The following is a 21,281-nucleotide window of genomic DNA, read 5'->3' as shown; positions in this document are numbered from 1 at the left end:
CGATTCTGTCTCTCAAGGTAACTCCCAAGCAGATGCAGCTGCAAAGGAGGCAGCACTCTCTCCTCCACCTACACATGCCTTGTTTGTTTGTACTCCTGTGTCTGTACCCAGATCTCTCCTTGCACTACAGTCTTTTGCTACTCCTCCAGAGAAACAGCTATGGTGCTCCTGTGGAGCTGCTGTTACAGATAACATCTGGTGGGGCCCTGACGGCAACCCCTGCCTGCCGAAACACTTCTTTCATCACTACACCAAACTCGCACACAGTCTTGACCATGTGTCCAAAGGGGGAATATTAGGCATCATAACACAGCACTGGTTCACAAAAGGGTTCTCTACCTATGCTCAGAAATATTGTCAGTCATGTATGATTTGTGCAACTAACAATCCAGGTAAAACAACACCACTCACACAACAAGCAGCACAACCTACAGTATTGCTCACAATAATAGCAGTACAATGTGACTAACCAGAATAATCCAGGTTTTTAGTATATTTTTTATTGCTACATGGCAAACAAGTTACCAGTAGGTGCAGTAGATTCTCAGAAAGCAAACAAGACCCAGCATTCATGATATGCACGCTCTTAAGGCTGTGCAATTGGGCAATTAGTTGAAAGGGGTGTGTTAAAAAAATAGCAGTGTGGCATTCAATCAGTGAGGTCATCAATTTTGTGAAATAACAGGTGTGAATCAGGTGGCCCCTATTTAAGGATGAAGCCAGCACTTGTTGAACATGCATTTGAAAGCCTGAGGAAAATGGGTCGTTCAAGACATTGTTCAGAAGAACAGCGTACTTTGATTAAAAAGTTGATTGGAGAGGGGAAAACCTATAAAGAGGTGCAAAAAATTATAGGCTGTTCAGCTAAAATGATCTCCAATGCCTTAAAATGGAGAGCAAAACCAGAGAGACGTGGAAGAAAACGGAAGACAACCATCAAAATGGATCGAAGAATAACCAGAATGGCAAAGGCCCAGCCAATGATCAGCTCCAGGATGATCAAAGACAGTCTGGAGTTACCTGTAAGTACTGTGACAGTTAGAAGACGTCTGTGTGAAGCTAATCTATTTTCAAGAATCCCCCGCAAAGTCCCTCTGTTAAAAAAAAGGCACGTGCAGAAGAGGTTACAATTTGCCAAAGAACACATCAACTGGCCTAAAGAGAAATGGAGGAACATTTTGTGGACTGATGAGAGTAAAATTGTTCTTTTTGGGTCCAAGGGCCACAGACAGTTTGTGAGATGACCCCCAAACTCTGAATTCAAGCCACAGTACACAGTGAAGACAGTGAAGCATGGTGGTGCAAGCATCATGATATGGGCATGTTTCTCCTACTATGGTGTTGGGCCTATTTATCGCATACCAGGGATCATGGATCAGTTTGCATATGTCAAAATACTTGAAGAGGTCATGTTGCCTTATGCTGAAGAGGACATGCCCTTGAAATGGTTGTTTCAACAAGACAATGACCCCAAACACACTAGTAAACGAGCAAAGTCTTGGTTCCAAACCAACAAAATTAATGTTATGGAGTGGCCAGCCCAATCCCCGGACCTTAATCCAATCGAGAACTTGTGGGGTGATATCAAAAATGCTGTTTCTGAAGCAAAACCAAGAAATGTAAATGAATTGTGGAATGTTGTTAAAGAATCATGGAGTGGAATAACAGCTGAAAGGTGCCACAAGTTGGTTGACTCCATGCCACACAGATGTGAAGCAGTTATAACAAACTGTGGTCATACAACTAAATATTAGTTTAGTGATTCACAGGATTGCTAAATCCTAGAAACAAAAACGTTTGTACAACATAGTTTTGTGTTTGTACAGTCAACGGCAGACACTGCTATTTTTTTGAACACACCCCTTTCAACTAATTGCCCAATTTCACAGCCTTAAGAGCGTGCATATCATGAATGCTGGGTCTTGTTTGCTTTCTGAGAATCTACTGCACCTACTGGTAACTTGTTTGCCATGTAGCAATAAAAAATATACTAAAAACCTGGATTATTCTGGTTAGTCACATTGTACTGCTATTATTTTGAACAATACTGTACCTACGATGAAAATTACAGATCTGTCCATTCTTTGTAAATGGGAAAACTTGAAAAACCGGCAGTGTATCAAATACTTATTTCCTCGACTGTATTTCTAAAGTCTGAGGTTGACATGGTGATCATGCTTAAATGACTGAGGCTAAAGCTACATGTCACAAGAGAAAAATCAGCATCCTTATCTGTTGGTGATTCATGTTGGAGAGAGAGAATATAGAAACGGTATTGCAATTTAGAACTGGTTACATATAGTATTATATGTACTGTATCATAAGAAGAACTGTGAGGTCAGGCTGGTATTCTTGTTTTAACATAACCCCGGCTCACTGCCTAGCTTACCTTTTCACATTTCTAAACTTTACATTTTCACTTTTTGTTACAACAAAAACATTTTGATAAATGTAACACTTCATTTTTTCAAGTAATGTTGGCGAAGTTTTCTGGAGTAGAAATTACCACAAACCCAGTAAAGAGCAGGACAGAGTTGCTAATGTTAGGCTAAACCCTGATGGCACCCAAGACCAACTCCCATAAAGTGGGGAAACACTACACTGCACAAATGCTAGTCATGAATGTGTCTGGTAACATAACCCATAACCTTTACCTCTTACAGTCCCATGCACACTGCTTAATCATGAAAGCCTAAGCTGCAATTGGATGATCAATGTTTGGGGGTGGTGTTTAGTGCCTGGCCAAGTGCAGAATAAAATTGTGCATGGGTACTTGACTGAAAGCCACTTGACAAAACTCCATTGAAATAGATGCTCATTTAAAGAATGAAAAATAGCCTTTGTCTTTGGTTTTTTTAAGGCCAAGCTCACTCTTTAAAAGGCACTGCCCCCATTTTCTTTCATCTGTTAAAAATGCACAAATTTAAGATGGTCCCAAAGCTGTCAGTGTTTAATTGGAATCGTGTTGGTGCTGTGTGATTTTAATAGCACAGAGTCACCCTGTCCCTCTCGCCGGAGGGATCCGCCAGAGGAAGCAGCAAAATTAGGGGACTGCCTGCACAGACTGGAGAAAATATTCCTGCAGCTACTGCCACTGCATTAGTATGCAGAGAGTGTCACTGAAGGGAATGGTTTGAGTCAAAACAAGAGGGAGATGGTTTCTAGGTAAAAGAGAATTTTTATGAGGTAAGGTGAGAGAGGGTTAAAAGAGCTAGATAAATAATTGGACAGCCAATCAGTTACAGAGAAGCTCGATGGAGAGAAAAGCAAAAGCAAACAAGTAGAAAAGTTGGAGACTGTTAAAAGCAGGACATAATGTTTATTTTAGGTGTAATTCACAATAATCAAAAAATATTAACCACATGGGAATTCAAATCAGCATTAGTTCAGGAGTCAGAGGCAGCAAAGCACACAGACTTCTAATCTCTGCAGATTAGATTGAGAGCTGATCTAATTAGGTTCTGAAACACTTACTGTTAATAATGCTTTAACTAGGATTTTTCCCCTTCTTCATTTACCTCCTCATTCCTACCTCTGCATTTTCTCAACTCTGGAGTTTTTTTTTTTTCTATGCCATCTGTCTTCTTCTATGTCCTTTTTTGGCACAGAAATGAAAGTGGGACAGCCCTCTTTGGCTTTTAGAAGGTAGATGCCATGTCCTGCCTACAATCAGTTGCAATGTCTTGTGTCTTGTTAAAATAGGGGCTCTGGGAAATTGTTAAATCCAGAGCTAAGAATTTGGTGAGGAGCTACAGAAAGGCATATGACTTGAAAGTTTCAGTAAAATAAAACAAAAAGCCTAAAGGCAGGCTCACTTTGTTGACAGTATGAGGTGGGTTCAATTGGGTTGAATCTGTAAGGCCCATGACACACCAAGCTGATGGTCAGTCTTTGGCCACCATCAGGCCAAGGGTCTGTCGGGAGTTCATCTTCCCAGTGTGTACCGCACCGCTGGCATTAGTTAGACCCTGTCGGCGGCTTTTCAGCCGATTCGGCATGTTGAATCAGCACCGGGCCTCATTGTTGAGAAAGACCACTCTGGCTGTTCAGTGAATCAGTGCATGGGTAGAGAATGGTTCAGGAAAGCCCTCCTTTCTTCTTCCACAACCAAAAAGGCCAAGCACAGAGAACAGCAGTGTCATTTGCAACTTCTTATCAAACATATTCTTGATTGGAAGCAGCTATAAACAGCAGCTGTGGTGAACTACAGCTGGTTTGTTTAGGCTTGTATTTCCGGAGTCTAGCTCTTCTTTTTTCCCTTCCTGAATAGTGAATACAGATACCACCGTCTGCTGGTGGGGGGATTTATTTCTCTCACACAGGCACTGAACATATGTGCCAGTCAGCTGTTGGCTGTAGTCTGTGGGGTGTGTTCAAGTGCCACTTTTTCAATCCGGCTGGCCCCGGCAAAGGCGACGTGAAGCAATGCAACAGTCAGCCTATGTTGCTGCTAGTTATTTCACATAGGCTTTGTGTGTGGGTATGGGTCACTTTCAGGTTTCAGCTTTAAGCCGTGGAGATCTCTACACCAGTTTCAGATTCTTAAACTTTCTTAACCTGGCACTTTCAGATTAACCATAGTAAAACTCAAGCTAAAATAAAAAAAAAATCCTCAAAATGTTTGTCCGTGTTGAATACAAATATGCATGCATGCTGCTTTTAAATGTGATCTAGTAATGCTGTATTCTTTCAGGTTGCTACTTCCCATATTTGACTCCCCCATAACAAAGTTGCAGTGTGATTTGATAGATTTTATAAGGTCATCTGAAATGATGTTTTAAATTCCAACTGTTGGCGACCTCCCTTGCTGTGAATTATTTAAAATTCCTGTCCACAATAATTAGGTCAACAAGTATAATTGTCATGTAGGTTATGCCTCATTTCACAAGGTCTTTGTCAACCAGCCAGGTCAAAGCTCTGTCATCTCCCGAGATGCGAGGCCACGGACTCCAAAGGTTAGGAAAATGCCATAGCAGGGAAGTCGCCCTGCCAGTCAGAGCACTCTCATTGACAGTGTCATCTTCTATTAGAGATGTTTGCATCCCGGGCAAGTCCCGGGTAATACTGCAGAAGGTTCATTACCGGAGTCCTAGAGAAAATTTTCAGAGCAAATGGTAAAGAGAAGAAATGGAAAAAGCTGAGAGAGAGACACAAACCAAGAAGGCCGCAGCACTAGTTTAATGAGCTGAAGTGCGTGGGAGAGCTAGTCCATCACTGGAAATAATAGTGTAAGATAAGAATGCAGAGGAAGGTTCCCTCTCCAGAGAAAATAGAGGAGTAGAATGAAGATATTTATGCAAAGAATAGATAATTGTATCACAAGTTATGGATTGTCTCGGCACACTGGCAGTAGAACAGCATAATCTGCCATAACTTCTGGCAGTCTGACCGTTAGTGGTGTTAAAACTAGCTTTTTAGCAGCTTGTCAAAGGTTCAATAAGGGAAAAGACATTATACTATCATTCTACAATCATTACCATTACCATTTTTGATATTGTAATTGGGGAGCACATGTGATCTCAAGGGCAAGAGACGAGGCTTAAAGAGGGAATGTACATCAAAGAAATGTATATCTTCGCCTTTGTAAGGTGGTACGATTTACAGCTGAGGAAGCAATGCCCACACTCCTTTGCTCCTGCTCTTCCTTCTCTCATTGCTGTTCTCAGTGTCTGAATTGATTTCTGTGTGGGTAACTAAAACCCGCTCAGGCCCACAAAGGTTCCCTCTGAGGCTGAATTTTTCTCCCGTTGGCTGCTAGAGACAGAATTGAAAGGTAGAGTATAAGTTAGCAGATCTGTGAACTCTGACCCCCTGAAAGCCCCCGTAAACCTGTTTTCCCTGTGCCTCTGTGGGTTCTCCTCGAGTACTCCGGCTTCCTCCCACAGTCCAAAGACATGCAGCCTAGGTTGATTTGTGACTTTAACTGGTTGTGTGTCACTGTGTTACACTGGCAAACTGTCCAGGGTGTATCCCCTCTCTCACCTAATGTCAGCTGGGATTGGCTCCAGCTCCCTACGACCTCTACAGGATAAGCAGCACAAATAATGGATGGAGGGAGTCAAGCCAAGTTTAGTCACCTAAAGGGGAGAGAATAAGGTTGAGATTATGAGGAAAATGTGGAATGAAGTTACAATGGAGTAAGAGAGAGGACATGGCACCTGGCTAGAGAGCCAGAGAGGAATGCTGGAATCCAGCAAATAGGGATAACATTATTATTCGTTTAGAGCCATGTTCCTGGCCACCCGTTGAATGCAAGTCTAATATTTTCACCTCTTTCAGGTCTGTTTTGGTTTCCACCAACTCATGAGAAAAATGCCTGGTTTCACTAATTGTTGTTTGGTATTGGACAGGTAGACTGTAATAGGAGCTTATTTGTGATGGAGACAGCTGCCTTTTACTGTAGGAAATGTTGTTGAAGAGAGCGGTGGGAGTGAACAAAAACAACAATCAGAACAGTGAGCTGAAAAAACAGTGTAGACCATAAAGTAACGGCCAAGCTGTGCGCTATGAGTGACTCCTTTGACACTGTATGTAAGGATAAAGATAAGGATAAAGGCTAGTGAGACCTAAAATCAGATAGTTGTAAGAACCTGGAATTATCCTTCAATATTAGGATATCCTTGTCAAAATTTAGTTTTCAGACCTCCATTATTTCAGGTTAGAAAACTTTCTCACCACACGGGTTGTTGTAAAGCCACTCTGTGGCTTCGGGGTTTTGTTTGCCTATTCATCAAGGATTTGTAGCTGTTCAAATGTTTGTTTTTCTGAACACTTCAAGATCACATGATAAAGATCATTTGATATGATCCAAACCTCCAGAACAAAGAGGCTGTGCAGTTTCGAAGGTTACAAATGAACATGTAGACTCAGCTTTGTTATCTATCCCAAAATGAATTTGTTTAAATAAACTGCCTCACAGAAACACTGGACCATGCAGTGTTCCAGCACAAAAAACAAAGTGGGAGGGACAACTTGGAGGGTTAAGCCAGTCACTGTTGGGATGGAAACCACAAATCAGAAACAATTAGTCTATAGCAGGTGCGAAGACTGCTGGGGATCATCTCTCATGGACATATCCCCAATGGGTTTCTCATCATGGGAACACACAGGGAAGGATAGCGATGCATAAAGAGGGATACAACTGAATCTAATTCCAAGAGTAAATGCATTGACATTCTTTAGTGTGCTGAGGACTCTTATGTTCTCTGCCCCTCATTGTGAAGCAGATTTTCACATTGCAGAGCTGCCAGCTTCAAAGGGAATGCCTCCTCTCATCTCACAGTCTCTGCAATGAGCCGGAATACGGCGGTTTTTCCTGCATGCTATCCCCCTACTTTGGCCCATGTTACTAGCAGCATGACGTTGTGACGCATGAAGGGTTGGAAGCCCAACACAAGGCTCGGGTCTTCCTGACAACCCAAGCCCAGTAGAATAGTAGAAAGCCATGTCACAGATGGTTCTGTAGAAGAAAGCTGAACTACGTAACGACTCATAAAGCTCTTGGAGAGATAAGTAGTGGGAAAGGATCACAAATGATCTCACTGCACATGTTCACTATTGTTTATTAAAACTAGCAAAGAGCAAAGTAATGGAGTCTTTATTCTTCTTCCACCTCTTCAAAATTATGTGAAAGCCAATTTGGATAAAAAGATGCAGTGTTAAAGAATCAACTGAATGTATAAAGCAAGGTGGTGACAGAAGTGGGTGAGCTGGAGATGACTATGTATTGTGGAATAACAGGAGGAGGAAGTGACTAAGAGAGAAAAATGAGGAGGAACTGGAGGAAATGAAGCATGGTGTGATGAGTTTCAAGAGGAGGAGAGAAAAGGATGCTGGTTCTGTAGCATCTGTGCTAAAAGCATTCTTGTGAGAGGAAGACAGAGTGTTTTCATGTGCATTGTGCTTTCTGAATCTCTGCCTGCCCTGTTACCCCTTCTCCTTGACCACACAAACCTCCATTAACAAAACAGCATCTGTGCTCCTCTCAGCTTTGTGGCATATGCTTGCACAATATCGTGTCCACTGTCCATGTCTGTTTTGGGGTATGTCAGAAACCTTTAAGGTCAGGGTGTGCTTGAAAGTACAAAGTGCCATCTGAACACATCTAACAGCAAAAGTGTTTATACCTGTTCCAAAAAGATGAAAAGCCTGTAAAGATGCCCTGAATGTGTGCAACACAAGGTTCACCCCATATTTGTTTTTGTTATGGGATGTAATCATTGACTGTTTTATAGAAAATGCACAAATCCACGGTAACATTGCCAGTGCTTCACTCCTCTTAACTCTAGCTAATCCAAAAATGGGCAAAGATGTGGAGCATGAGTGTTTTCTAACCAGCTAGCACCTAGCCACCTGTGTTAGGACCCTCCCACCTGTCACTCAGAGGCCACGCCTTTAATTAATAGGTTACTTTTAGCCTCAAACGGGCAAATTAAAAAAAAAAAAAAAAAACTAAATTCACCCCTTTACAGCTGTCATGGAAGGAGAAATTAGCTAAAGAGACTAAAACCATTTTTTGTACCAGGCTATAGACATGTTTATTTCAGCTGTAAAGTTGAGCATTTTAACATGGGAGTTTATGGGGATTGACTCCCTTTTGGAGCCTCAAGTGGCCATTTGGGGAATTTCAGGTTTTAACACTTCCATACTGCTGTCAACTGCAACAACAGAAAAATGTGGGCGGAGTTTCAGCTGCTGTTCAACAAACTGACAGCAACTTTTATCTGAAGCATACTGACACCTTTAGGCTGCAGCCAGAAGCCTCTGCCAGGCATCAGTGAGCCAGCAGGCCAAGTTGAGGTGGCACTCCTCACTTATTTCCTGCTGTTACGGCCAACATACAAAGATTCTTGCTGCCTTCAGCTTCTTTCTTCCTCACTTTCTCACTTCAATGCCAGTTGACTCATCTAAGCAAGAATCTGCTGACAGGCTTAGTTTCAGGGTCAGCATTTGCATCTCCCAGTGGTCGTCTTGTCCAGAAGGATGCAAAATGCAAGACCACACTTTCATCAGCATGAAATCCACATTTATACACTCAAGAATGCAACTTTTATTGCAATCATTGACTTGTTGACAGTGTGAGATATGTAGGTTTATAATCTAACAGAAGCTATTGGTGCACCCGCGCGCTGCAGATAAATTGATTTCTTTATTGTCATTACACAGTAATCAATAAAATTTGGTTAGCAATCCCGTTGGAGCATTCACACACACAAAGTATAATTAATGATTCAAATATAAACAAAACCCCATACTAGGATGATTCTAGGCTCAAATATTGAACAGTAAGGTCAGACAATTCAATAAATAAATAAGGAGGTAGTTGCAATATTGAACTTGAGGATATTGCACATATGCAGAATTTCTTTGGACCCGTTTACAAATAGTGCACTATTACATGCGTACAATAACAGTCGGGACTGTAGAAGAATGTATGACATGCAGATAATACAAACAGTCCCACACTGTCAGTGCTGTTGTTGTTGTTAACGAGGTAGAAACTGTTTTTAAGTCTGTTTGTCCCTGATTTGATTGACCTGAAGCATCTACCTGAGTGGAGCAGGTCAAACAGATGATGACCAGGGTGGGATGGGGCTTTCAGAATGTTGGATGCTGTGCTGAGACAAGCAGTACTGAGTAAGTCCTCCAGGGAAGACGGTGAGCAGCCAGTGCTTTTCTGGGAGGTGTTAATGAACAGGAAGGACACCTGTCCACTGCCGAGCAGCTGGTGTGGCATGCAGAGATGCAGTGTGTCAGCATGCATGAAGATTTTTGTGAAGACCTTAGAAAACTGGTCTGCACTTTCCTCCAGCACGCTCCCATTCACACCATCAGGGCCAGCAGCTTTCCTAGGGTTGACCACTTTAATCTCACACCCACCCATCATGCACATACACAGTGAGGCTGTGGCTGTTGGTGGCTGGAAAGAAAGTAGTTTTGTTTTTGTGGGAGATTTATTAGTTACACAGTAACACAGGAAGCTGTTGCACTAATCTTACATTGGACTTGTTGCATGTGGCAGCACAAGTGTCTTGTGAAAGCTCCAACAGAGAGTGTACCGGGGGCTCAACACATGCTCAGTGGGTTTAACAGCTGTGTTTATGTGCAAGACTGTGAGGGTTCACATATATAGTAAGTTAAATTAATCAGAGATGCATCAGTTCACATATTGTGTACAACATGTTCTCAGTAATTTGTTTCATGCTCTTATGTCAGGTACCGGGGTGCCTTGGAAGCTTTGCTCAATATTAGCTGAGATAATTTAAACTGATTTTCTCAAATGAGCTGATATCAGTCCAAATAAATGCCTAATACCAACACATAGTTTTTAGTATATGCAGTATGCGTTCATATTTGTGTGTATACTCTGCATTGTAACTGTCATCCTGTGTTATAGGAGCAGGCATGGTTGTGGACTGGGAGCAGGAGACAGGGCTCCTCATGACGTCTGGAGATGTCAGAGTCATCAGGATCTGGGATGCTGACAGGGAGATGAAGGTCCAGGTATGTTACTCTCTGCACCTCTCTGTGTGGATGCCTGAACTGCTCACTCATTATTGTGTTCTGTTTATTTTGTGATGAATCAGTCCTATAAAATGAATAAATCAAAGTGTTTAAAGCCTGCACTATTGGAAGATGGAAAATTGTTGGATAGTGTTTGGTAAAGGGTTTCTATCTCCCTCTAGTTCTTAAATCCTTCTAGTCACCTTTCATGCCTTCATTTTGATGTCTTTTCTTAAGTAAAGATCATTCTGACAATTTTTGAAGAAGGGGTTTCTTAAGTAAAGATCATTCTGACAATCTTATTTTTGAAGAAGGGATCCACATATGAACTGTACAGACAACTGCACTACCCCTGTTGATGTGTTGCCGGAGTGTGTTTCCAAAACCAGACCAAATGTTATCAATAACAAAGTTGTTAATTGGGTAAAATTAGATGATTGGGTGTAAAAGTAGATCCATATTTTGAAGTTATGACTCATTTTAACATGTCTAAAGTTTCACCACACTATTGGCCCAGCTTAAAAGTTGTTTTTCCCCCGGTCTATCCATAGAAGATGACTTTGATCAGCCAATGACTTCATTTGGCACAAGCAGCAGCTCAGATTTTGCTCTTGGTCAACACTTTATGACACAACATCTCTAAAGCTAATGACAAGATACTGGCTTCAGATATACTCTGAGTCATTATTAACACTAGCATGCTAATATTAGCATGCTAACATGCTAAAGCCACATCATACAGTAAGTGTTAGCATGTTAAAAAAAGTTAGCATTGGCCACTAGTGTATTGTTTAAAGCTTGTTTTGCTAACAGTCATGGAGCAGAAATTATCAAATTATTGGTTTTTATTACATCTTCAATATGGAAGCCAAACAAAACATAGCATCCAGGAACCCAGCTGGGGAACCTTTGTTGCCTGTTGTAGCCCACTCTAACCCTTGTTTTGTCTTTTCTTAGACAGTTATAGAAATGTTAGAGGTCATATCACCATGTATTATAAATCAGTCCTGGACTTGTGAAGCTATATACTTGGGCATAAAATATTTCAGAGTAAACTTAATTTGACAGAGCTACTTCAGACTTTTCTGAAAGCTGAATTGTAATAGCATTCATGAAATTACTCTAATCTAACTCATTAAAACAAAAGTCATGCATGTGTTTCCCTGTTGCTTTTTTTTTTTTGCACCATGTACCCTATACTCACAGTGTTTTGTCTGTTTTGATAAACTAATAGAAATCTGTAGCAGAGCCAGCATCATTATCCTTTTTTCTTATTCCCTTTGTTTTTGCATATCTAATGGAGCTTGGTGAGGATCCATGTACAGATGGCCCAGCCTGGCCTGGTGCAGCATGTAGCTGCTGGGTCAAACTTCAAATGAGGCATCAGTCAGAGCACATGACTGATTTCAAAGCTTTATGTGCAATGTCAAGTTCCTTTCAAAGGTTTTAAAGTGGCATTTGCGTGTGTCCACCAGGACATCCCAACAGGAGCAGACAGCTGCGTCACCAGCCTGTCCTGTGACTCCCAGAGCTCTCTCATCGTTGCTGGTCTCGGTGATGGATCTGTGCGTGTCTTCGACAGGAGGATGGGTCCAAATGAATGGTAAAACACACTCTCTCTTGCTCTGAAATCTTACACATAATCTGTGAGCTTATCAGTGTCCTATCATAGAGAATGTTGAATTTCATCTTGAATTTACAGTTTAATTTCCCAGCTCTTTTTTCTTGTACTGTCTCATCATTATTGAAATATATCCAGGAACACACACAGCAGTTTCTGTGTGGGCGTTAACTCCTGCACAGTGCTGCATTAGTCACTTCTCTAATCTATATTTATTACATATGGTGTGCTGTAAATCTCCCCTTGGGTTTGCCACCTCTTTAATGGGGCGTGGTGGCACTGTACTGTATCCCACAGCTGGTTAAACATTATTTTAATTCAAGTCCCAAAGGGGAGAAACAAAGCAGTTAGACCATGAAGTGGCCCATAAATCTGTAAGTAAAGCTAATTTAATAGTTGCTCTCAGATGTGGAGTTAAATCTTTCAGCACACATGACAAATTGATAGGGGAATATTTATGGTTTTGTATGTTGAACATATGCAACAGTTTACAAGTTGTGTTTCCAGCTTTAGCTTGTTTTCTGGGGAGCAAATTGAAAAATTGCTGTTATTCGTTCTTGTTATTTCTTCCTCTTATGCTTTTTGTTTTCAGTTCAAGAAGAAAAGAGTGTTGTCCTCATGATCACGTTTCCTCACACCTGTTGTCAGAATGTGTGGTTTTATTGTGTAGTGGGTAACTTCAGGGACAACTCAGTTGCAAAAAGATACTTGGATGATTTTTATTTCAGTGCTCATGCCATCTCAACATCCTCAGGAGCGACTTAGCACTTTCTCAGTCATAAATATGTGGTGCCACCCAGTGGTTCCTCTTTTGTATTACATGTTCAAGTCACTGCTGTATACTGTAAAATGGAGCTTACACAGTAAGCTTCGATTTTCTATGACATGGGAGGAAGGTCTTCAACACATTTGTACAAGTTCAAATAATTAAACACTGTTTAATTCAGTTCAAACTGGTACTGATACAATTTCAGAATAAAACTATGGACAGCTCTATGCAGACTGCTTTGGTCCTCACGAGCAACTTTAAGCCATAGTTTTTCTGTCTTAGAACTCAACCCTCTTGATCTGCTGTAACATTTTGGTAATATTGAGCTAGTGCTTACATCTAATGTAAACCCAGATCCTCCAATAATAATTTAATAAGCATCCTTGGTTCGGCCACTCATCACAGCAAATTATGTAATTAATGCAGTAATAGGAATAGTCGCATATTAGAAGAAAACTACTGTCATAAACATGAAGAAAAATACTTCTCTGACGTGGTTGCTTCTCTTCCTGAGACCCTGTGGGTGTTAACAGTAAGTTCTCAATTTGATATGCACATTAACTACCAACAAGTTAAAGCTTCTCCCATCAGTTAATCACAGCACCTGTGATTGCACCGCAAAAGAACATAAGAATATATATTTATGATTCCTCTGATTTATAATTCCTCACTGAAGTGTTTTCCCAGCGCATTTTGTTACCTTCCTAGTCCTGTTTGGATGCATGTTACAGAAACATAAGCTAAACAGCTGTGCGTTAAACTTTAACAGAAATGGGCGAACAAACCGGACACACATATTTAAAAGCAGCCACATCATTGGAACCGTTAAAGTCTGGTCTTGTTAAAGTAGACCATGATGTTTGAAAACATATGTAACAAGTATAGATTTCTTATAAATAAATAAAGTACAAATCTCACCTTTGTGTTAATTATACCTCTATGTTAAATCTGCTTTTGAAACTAGGCTCTAAAGTACAAACATTTTTGTTTTGTTGAATCTGTTAAATAATACATCCATGTATTGCTTTTTCTTCTCCCTTTCCTTTAACAGTGTTCAGAATGTACTGTAAAATAATGTCATTATTCATGCAGTGGTTTGGCAGTACTACACCTGAATATGGGAAAGTCAAGTACTTGACGTGAAGTTAGGACAGTTTACATTTTACACTTGAGCATTATTTCACAGTATTGTACAAATAAGACAATGTTATTGAGGGAATTTGGCGGTACTGGGTGACAGGGTGGGGTGGTTTCATCTCCATTTTGCCTTATTCCTTAATTTATGTGTTTCCTGTTATTACTACTGTTACTGTATTGGGTGGATTATTTTATAATACATATTCTGATTTAATAATTGTTGCATATTTTGGGGTTTTTTCCGGTGTTTCAAGTTTCAGAGTACACACTGTACTGTAGTTGCTGCTGTACACAGTGTCATGGCTCTGGTTAAACTGTGTTGTTGTGTACGTGTGTGTGCAGTCGGGTGATGACCTACAGGGAGCATGGAGCCTGGGTGATCAAAGCCCATCTACAGAGGGAGACAGATGGACATATCATCAGTGTCAGGTCTGCTTTTTGTCTTTCTACTAAGATTCAAACACAGTAACATACACTAGCTGCTTTGTTGCCTGTACTGACTTTAATGCTCCCCAACAGTGTTAACGGAGACGTTCGATTCTTTGAACCGCGGTCGCCAGACTCCATCAATGTGCTTCAGACGGTAAAGGGGTTAACAGCCCTGGACATCCACCCACAGGCTAATCTGCTTGCCTGGTGAGTTTTTGTGTAGACGCAGGTCGCATTCCAAAGAAAATATCATCAGGTGTTTACAGTTTTAAGATCCTACCAAGTGTTCTTCCTCTTGTGTTTCCATACTTTGTTTCCTTTGTAAGTAAGAGTATAGATAAAATGTGTTTTATATATATGTGTTAGATATAATTTGTTCAGAACAAAATGACACAACAGTCAGTGGAAACCAAAATCATCACCCCATGGAGGCTGGATTCAAAATCACACTGAAAATCAAAGTGAATTAAATCACAGTCTCATGCTCACTGGGCCCTCATACCACACTCATGGAGTCTGTTTCTGACAGTTTGGTCAGAAAGATGTACACCAGTAGTCTGCTGGAGGTCTTTCTGTAGGGCTCTCACAGTGCTCCTCTTGTTCCTCCTTGTACAAAGTAGCAGATACCAGTTGTGCTGCTGGGTTTTTGCTCTTCTACAGCCCTGTCCAGCTCTCCTGGTCTAACAGCCGGTCTCCTGGTATCCCCTTCATGCTTTTGAGACTATGCTGGGGGACATGGCAAACCTTGAGATTGCATGTATGGATGTGCCATCTTGGAGTAACTGGACTAACTGTGCAACCTGACTGGGCTGCAGGCACTGCCTCATGCTACCAGTAGTGACAAGGACACTAGCAAAACACAAAACCTGAGAAGAATCAGTCAGGAAGGATCAGAGCATTTGTCTGTGGCCACCACATGCAAACCCATTCCCCTTTTGGGGGGTTGTCTTGCTTTTGCCCCTCTATTGCTCCTATTGTCAAACCAAAGCAGGTGCAACTGATTCACAATCACTTGTGCTTCCTAAATGGACAGATTCATATCTCTGAAGTTTAAGTGACTTGGTGTTATACTGTGATGAGCAAGTGTCCCATTAATTTTTTTAGCAATATATTGTGATTACCCTGATGGACAACCTCCATGAGGTTAATTTCCCCAGTGAAGAAATCACACACTCTGCATATGATTTATGAGACTGAGACACTAAATCTTTTCTCTCTCTCTGACTTATCCTCTGCCCTCCAGTGGATCAATGAACCAGTTCATAGCAGTCTACAACACTAACGGCGATGTGATCAGCAACATAAAGTACTATGATGGCTTCATGGGACAAAGGATTGGGGCTATCAGCTGTTTAGCCTTCCATCCTCACTGGGTAAACCAACACTGATGATTACATGTCACCACAGATTTCTTGCAGTTTTATATCTGGGCCTCTAAAGTTTTCAGAGTTTGGTAGTTTATAACAGTGCCTTATTTCTAAATAGAATGCTCTCAACAGATTGTGTTTACTAGACTCTGGTTTGTGTCATATCTCGTGTAATAACCTGCCTTTTCCCTGTCTCCCTCCAGCCCCATTTGGCAGTCGGCAGCAATGACTACTACATGTCCATCTATTCAGCAGAGAAGAGGCTCAGATAACACACCAGCATTAACCCCCCGCCCCCCACCAAATCACCACATATGACTTCTGACCCTGAGCCACGAGCTCCAGGGTGTAAATAAATGTTTTGTTGTACATATGCAACTACCACTCTGAATGTTCTAGTGATGGCTGCTGACAAAAACTCATGCTATGAACAATTATATATATGTCATCATCATATTATTATTATTATTATCATTGTGTATTCATATTCTTATTATGAAGCTAATGATTGTAGACTTGGCTGTGCTGAGGAGTGCATATATTTAAATAGCATATACAGAAGAAGAGAGGTTCTATTTTAAAAAAAAGTGGTACCCACTGATGACCTGGGCTCCTCCTCACCCCTCGGGAAGCTTCGCTACCTGAATGAACTGGGACCCACACCAGATGTGGAGAGTGAGGGGCCACCCAGGAGAAAGCATTCACTGATGCAGGAGACACAGACCCACCCTCCACTGGGCCCCAGTGTGTTTAAAAATGAATTTTAATGGCTGACTCTCAGCCAAAGGACAGGTGTTTTGCTGTACTTTGCTACATCGGAGTCAAGATGTTCATAAGGACACGCCCAGAGATATTGGACTGTGCTCATTCTTGCTTGACTCGTTGATGAGTGTATGTTTGTGTGTGTGTGTGTGTGTGTGTGTGTGTGTTAAAATGAATTGCAGCACAGACGTGCCCCACGGGGGGGCTTCATAGCCCTGAGGTTTCATGCCCAAAAAGCCACCTGTTCCCATGCTAGGACTCTCCTTGCTACCTTGACCCAGGGTGCCATATTTTCCATGTGAGCCCTTTGTAGTGGCTCAGAGGGGTGTTTTTGTTGGTTCTTTGTTGTTTTGTTTTGTTTTTTTACTTATAATAAGGGAAAACCTCCTTTGCCCCTAGGATGATACACACCCTCATATCTAGCACGGTGAGAGGAGGCTGGGATTGCTACAAACGAAGCACCCAGTCGTACAGGGAGCCTGCGGACCTGCCTGCTCTGCTAAGCAATAAAAACTCCCTTTGATTCAGCTTCAAGCTCCTTCCCCCATGTTTCCAATAGAAACACCAGCTATCAGCCTTCATTTTCAGGTGATAGCAGCATCGCATGCCATGAATAGTTTGAGATAATTGTAGCAGCCCAGGACCCCGGCCTGAAGCACCCAGAGGTGCCACTCTACAGCAATACAAACACACCCATTTCCATTCAAAACACTGTCATTCCTTGGAGTGTCTCTTGACATACTTAGAGTAACAAATGACTGTTTTTTACCCCATCTGCACACTTCAGTGACAGGAAAGATATCAATTAAATAGATTTTCCTGCCATTGTCTAAAGGTTCTGCTGATGCACACGTCCACATCCTCCCCGTGTGGAATGTACAGTAAAGAATCCAAAGAAGCTCAACAAATCCTTGTTTTTGACACTAGTCCCATCTGTTGTTTGTTTGCTCCTTACAGTCTGTGTCCTTCTGGTGACTGGAAAGTATAAATAGAAGCTTACTTATTTCCAAATAGTCTGGACACCTTTCAGGTTTAGGTGATGTGGCTCTTCACAACCAAGGATCGTCTGTCACACCACAATTTGGACGGTTTCTCATTTTAAGAAATCCTTCTACAAGGTTTCCCCTTTTAGACTTCGTTTCATTTTTACTGCCAGATTTGTATGGTTTGATTCTGTTTAAGAAAGTTGGAGGCATAAAATGTGCAGCACGTTAAGGTGGAGGTGTAGGAGCTGTGGCATTCCCTGTAACCCTGTACCTGCTCGTGCACGCTGCTTTGGTCAGTGTTCCAAATCTCACCCAGGTCCTCCTCCGCAGTGTCTGCAGTGTGGTAGACCAATGGTTGTGATCCCATGACCTGGTGCAGAGATTGTGGAAATGTGTTTTCAAATCATGTTAATGTAAATGACATTGTGGTGCTGTTTGGTTAAGTAGGCCTCTGATTTAGAACAAAGGCTCTGACTGTGGTTTGTTTTTTGTTTGTGTGGTATCACCATCAACGTGCCCCTTCTCTGGGGCCGCAGCTTTGCTTGTTCAGCTTATTTTAATTTCATTTTGTGTTTTATAATTTTGTGTTTTTAAATCTGCCAGATTTTAGTTGCCTTGGCCTCAGTGAGGTGACAGGAAAAAAATGTGCAGACAGCCCTACCCTTCCCTCACACACACGCACACTCACTGCACATAAGTCCCTCCAGCCATTCCCCAGTAGCCACCCCCTCCTTTCTTTCCTGCCACGCCTGTCTTAACCCTCTCCATCAGGCATGCCAAGCGCAACTTTTACCACAGGAGTGGACTGAAAGTGAACTGGGGACACGCACCATAGAGTTTGGATGAGCTGCTGCAGTGGCAGTTACCATGTTAGTCCCCACCATCAGCAACCATCCCTGAGCTTGTCTGAGCTCTCTGTTGTTAATCAGGCAGCCGCTGCTTCACGGTTTCATCCAAGATAGTATGTTTTTGGCCTCTGGCTCATTGGTGAGAATCACATTCATCTCTGAGTTCTTGCTTTGAGTTTTAAGATCTGGAGAAAAAGAAGATAATTTAACAAAGTAGTAAGAATGGAAAAATGAAAGCAATCAGGTTTGTCTCTGAGTGTAGACTGTGGTTTATAAGACAGGAGATGAAATCAGTGAAATAAACCAAATACAACACTGGATGTAGTCTGTTTCTGGCTTGTTGCTGCCACTGTGTCCTCTGTTACTTTGGTCTGAACTGTAAACCCTTAACTGTTTTTTAGGCCTAGATTTTTTTGTGGATAACCTAAAATAGAAATATTAAAATTAAAGATGTTAAACAGAATTTTTGAGCTATTGGTAAAGCACTGAGAAGATTCTCTCAAAATTAACACTGTAAATTTGGTTTGGTGTTTGGAAGCCTCTACTGGGAGAAATGTACACATATTTAAAATGAAAAGAAATTATAAGCCCTCATAAACAGAATTATCAGAGAATAATAAAGGAAAATTCTATGGATTTTGCTTTTGTGCACATTTAATTCATTTAGTATTTCACAACATCAATGTTGAGGGACCCATACGACACGGGAAAAAAGAAAACCTGGTCAAAACTGTAGCAGTTCAAAAGAAGATGGACTGGCTTTTAACCTTTAGTTTGGGTCATGCCTAAAAAAACAACCCAGTAACATTATAAGGGTCATTTTTTTCCAAATTCACAAAGCACCTCCGACTGCAAGCTTAAATATATTTTGTAGGAAATGTCATTTGTGGATGAGTTATGTTCAGAGGTAATGTTTTTGAACAGATGAAATGTGGAATGTTGGCTGTGAACATTTTACTGATTCCTTCAGTGTCGACAGTTTTCAGAATTTTTAGCCTTAATGTGCATCAGCATGAACAAAGCTGAAGTCTGTAACTGGAATAAACAGAACGTTAACTGGCTTCCTGTCAGATTTAGAATTCCTTCTAAAATAATACTTTTAGATGATAAAGCCATACTTGGTTTAGCCCCATCCTGTCTTTCTCAGCTTCTTCCAGCCGGGTCACCAGGCCCATAGACCAGTCTCATCTGGCTGTTCCTGAGGTTGAAAAGCAGAGGAGAGCATGTGTTCTCTGTAGTGGCTCCTAAACTCTGGAATGATTTGTCTTTGTTTGTTAGACAAGCTCCCTCCCTTCTTGTTTTTAAGTCTCAGTTGAAGACTGATTCTTTCCCTGATCATCAGCATTTGTAGTTTTTATTATGATGAATAATTTTGTGCATTGCTGAGGTTTGTTTTATGATATTTTTTATCATATTTAAATTTTATGTTGTGTTATTGATTCTTTTTTGTCGTTTTCTTTTATTGTGTTGATTTTATCTTTGTACAGCACTTTGGTTGGAATTTTGTTGTTTTAAAAGTGCTCTATAAATAAAAATATTATTATCATGTTGTATAGTTTAGTTTAATAAAGTAAAATCTACACCCAATATTAAAAGCTGTTAGTTTTCAGAAGTCCTCTTCATAGAGTTCACTTTAAGAGTCATGTTGTTCTGTGGAGCCCCACAGTGTTCTGTTGTGAAAAGCCTAAATATATCAAGCTTAATAAAAATTTTAATAGGGTTGAATATGTAAATAAAGGAATAAATTGTGGAGTTTTTTTTTTTTATCAGGGCATTACAATGAAAAGCAAAGTCACTGTCATGAATTATTATATTGGTATGTATCACATGATATGCAACTTAAGTTATGAGAAAACAAATGTATAATTTTCTAGTTGCACACTAAACATACTACAGGCCTACACCTGCTGTGTGCTGGAAAAATGCTGGAAAAATGCACCAAAGCATCCGTTAACCAGTGGTTTATGGGACTTTCAAACTCATTACCTATGGAAAGGTTTGCATCAGTATTAAAGAAAAAATCCAAAGACTCCGAGAAGATGTGGAGACTAATTACCTTTGTCCTGTTATTTAAGTTCAGATGAGCTTTACATCCATGGTTTCCCTTATTTCTTCTTTCTACTTCTTTTCTTTCTGTGAATATTTTTGATGGGTAAGAACGATTAACTCCCTGTGGAGCCGTGGGAACATGAATGGGCTGAAGCTCCACTGTCATAGATAGGTAACATTCTGAAATAAACCTGTGGTAAATGCCATTATCAACTAAAAACACACTTGTGTAAAAAGACAAATATTTTTTATGTTTTACATGATGTATTAGCCTATGTGTTTCATAATGTTTTATTTGTTTCATTTGTTTTAACACTCTGGGGCTCCATTTTATTCGGATTGCTTCATTCAATTTACATCTTTAGTTGTCTGGGTACGCCTGGGTAAGTCATGATGGAAAGTATGAGCAGCAGTGAAAACTGTTCCACCTACGTGTTTCTGTAAGAGCCAGCCTCAGATTTATGTTTTCAGTAGCTAAGCTAAACCATCATCTTCACCTCAGGAAATGTGCTGTGCACAAAGGATGGCCTTTCCCATCTTGTTCTCTCTACCTGCTCAGTCCTACTAGCCAGAGTCAGAGGTCAAAGGCCTGACCACTGCACCCCAAGCCATACAACATTACTGCGACTACCATTTCACACACACAGAGAACAGGGGAGAACATTCCACAACAACGAAGCGCCGGGCAGCTCCAACATCCTGAGGAAACAACACTCACTTCCTGTTAAAGCAACGCCAGCGGCTGCTCGGGGTGATAACCACCACCACTGGCCGATCAGTGTGTGACTGAGGTAGAGCGCCACCTTACTG

The 21,281-nt window shown here is 41.0% G+C and overlaps 1 protein-coding gene across 1 annotated transcript in view; it reads left to right on the top strand.

The window, feature by feature from the left end:
* Positions 1 to 18,252, top strand: part of rptor (regulatory associated protein of MTOR, complex 1) — a 186,077-nt gene extending 167,825 nt beyond the window's left edge. Inside the window, 6 exon segments of the mRNA XM_020594142.1 lie at positions 10,397 to 10,503; positions 11,979 to 12,106; positions 14,373 to 14,459; positions 14,550 to 14,666; positions 15,703 to 15,832; positions 16,030 to 18,252. Coding sequence (XP_020449798.1) covers positions 10,397 to 10,503; positions 11,979 to 12,106; positions 14,373 to 14,459; positions 14,550 to 14,666; positions 15,703 to 15,832; positions 16,030 to 16,098 — 638 coding nt within the window. The 3' untranslated portion in view covers positions 16,099 to 18,252.
* Positions 18,253 to 21,281: the final 3,029 nt, after the last annotated feature.

The sequence above is a fragment of the Monopterus albus genome, unplaced genomic scaffold (genome assembly GCF_001952655.1).
Source record: "Monopterus albus unplaced genomic scaffold, M_albus_1.0 scaffold22.1, whole genome shotgun sequence".
Lineage (NCBI taxonomy): Eukaryota > Metazoa > Chordata > Actinopteri > Synbranchiformes > Synbranchidae > Monopterus > Monopterus albus.
Note: the sequence above shows the minus strand (reverse complement) of the source record. Positions and strands in the feature narration are given on the sequence as shown.